This window comes from Cyprinodon variegatus, unplaced genomic scaffold (genome assembly GCF_000732505.1).
Source record: "Cyprinodon variegatus isolate N-32 unplaced genomic scaffold, C_variegatus-1.0 Scaffold444, whole genome shotgun sequence".
Taxonomy (NCBI): Eukaryota; Metazoa; Chordata; class Actinopteri; order Cyprinodontiformes; family Cyprinodontidae; genus Cyprinodon; species Cyprinodon variegatus.
In genome coordinates this window covers 225,422-227,399 of record NW_015150897.1, presented here as the reverse complement: position 1 = coordinate 227,399, position 1,978 = coordinate 225,422, and the positions used below count along the sequence as shown (strand labels likewise).

Genomic DNA, 1,978 nt, shown 5'->3' with positions numbered 1-1,978 from the left:
ATAAGCGTTTTGCATTCCTTATTTGATCGATTACTAACCTTATGAGATTTTTTATGTTTTATGCAATGAAAGGAAATTTTGGAAACTATATATAGTTGCTTAGTTTGGTCATGACTCAGGCTGGCTCGGGTCAAAACTAGTTATCTTAAGAAAATGAAGTTTCTGCTTGAGCTTTAATGTCACTAATTTACTGAACAAAAAACAAACAGACAGTTATGTCAGATTTAAAGGTGATTAACTTTTAATGAGCGTTTAATGACCTCTATTCAGTCCCAGTTGTGTTCCAGGGCGCAGTGAGTCAGCCGGCCCCTCAGGTCCCCAGAGGGAGCGCGGCACTGCGCGGCCACTGGCCCCGCCCGTTCCAAAGGAGAAGGAGCGATGATGAGAGAAAAAGAAAAAAAAAAGTGGGGGCGAGGGCTACTCTCCAAATCAGGCTTTCAGTGAGTGATGCTGCCGCCATAGGTAGAGGCTGCACAGAAACATGCTGGGATTAAAGCAGTGAGTGGACCGACGGCTCCCCGCGCGCACCTGGTCTTAGCGTGACGCACAGGTCCCCGGAGTCACGTTGGAGCGGAGCCGGCGGCGGCGGAGGGATCACCAAGTTGGGATGTATTGAGAGAGGATGCTGGCGTCCCGCAGCTGTTATTGCGCTTTAAATCTGAACGCAAAATAAAAGGGAAGGTGTGAAGATTTCTTCTCCTCTGGCGCCTCAAGAAAGCAATAAAACTATGCGGATTTTGTCCCGTTTATGTTAAGCTGCGAGAAGCCAGGGTGTTGGAGGGATTTTGGAAACTGATTGGGATCTGATCCAAGTGGCGCATCCACCGCTCCGACTGCGCGTAATGGGAGAAAAGTTTCGGAGGCGCTCGCATCATCCCGCCACTTGTAAATAACATGTGAACCCCGCTTCTTCTGAACGCATCAGACCAAGTTTCCTAGTGAATTTCTAACCATCCATTATGACTTGAAACACTCCTGGGGGAGATCGGGACTCTAATCAAACCAGCGAACGATCCCCGCACCGCCAAAGAAGCGCAGACGGACATTTCGGATCTAGAGGAGAGGATTTCTGCAGCACCGCAGTGAAGAAGCCCGATCCGCTTGATACAGAGACAGGTTCCGTTTGGATGGCTGTGATGCTTCACCAGCTCGGACAGAGGTGTGTGATGGAGCTGGTGCTGCTGGCCGTCCTGTCCTGGGTCACCGTGTGGGCGGAGGAGAAGATCATATTTGACAGGCACGCCGTTTACTGGAACAGCTCCAATCCCAAGTGAGTTTTCCTTAAACTTTGCCTTCAGGGGGGGTGTATGCATGTGTGTCTACCAAGCATGCCTCTTAATATAAACCTAACCTGTGGGCAGCAGAGTTTCCTGTTTGACATATGCTATCTGAACCATCCAGTTTGTTTACATTGTGCTACTAGTTTTCTGGCTAAAAAAGCAGCACATACACACACAGCACACAAATACTGGATTTTTTTGTATATATACATAGCTCAAGGGGCTTCTTTTGTTTTAAACAATGAGGGCAGGCTGCCTCCTCTTCTCATCACTGTCTGGAGATTTTCTCCCTCTCTTTCTGTCTCACTCTCTCTCTCTCTCACACACAGAAAGCTTTTACCTCTTCTCAACTGGTTGCAGGCCCTGCACACTCATGCATTACACACTTAAAGCATGCAAACACATTTCCCTTGGTCTCTCTCTCTCTCTCTCTCCTCTCATTGACATGGCACAAGAGCAACCCTGGTCCATCTGACTAATGCTTTGTGACACCCTCTTCTCCTTTTCTTGCACCCTGTCTTCTTTCCGTACTTGTTTGTACCTTCTTCCTCCCTGTTAGATGAATAAACTGCAGGGATGTGCCAGTTATTGGCATCCGGCTATATCAAGGTGGATGAAAGCCTCGATTTCAAATTTCAAAACAGAAATAAGTCAAACTGAAAGTATATATATATATATATATATATATATATATATAT

General features: G+C 46.8%; 1 protein-coding gene across 2 annotated transcripts in view; it reads left to right on the top strand.

The window, feature by feature from the left end:
• Positions 1-382: 382 nt before the first annotated feature.
• Positions 383-1,978, top strand: part of LOC107093741 (ephrin-A2-like) — a 156,019-nt gene continuing 154,423 nt past the window's right edge. The window contains exon 1 of one of the 2 annotated variants that reach the window (XM_015388985.1): positions 383-1,270. In XM_015388985.1, the coding sequence (XP_015244471.1) occupies positions 1,128-1,270 (143 nt within the window). In that variant the 5' untranslated portion in view covers positions 383-1,127. The remainder of the gene's footprint in view (positions 1,271-1,978) is intronic. The other variant, XM_015388986.1, reaches the window with a different exon arrangement.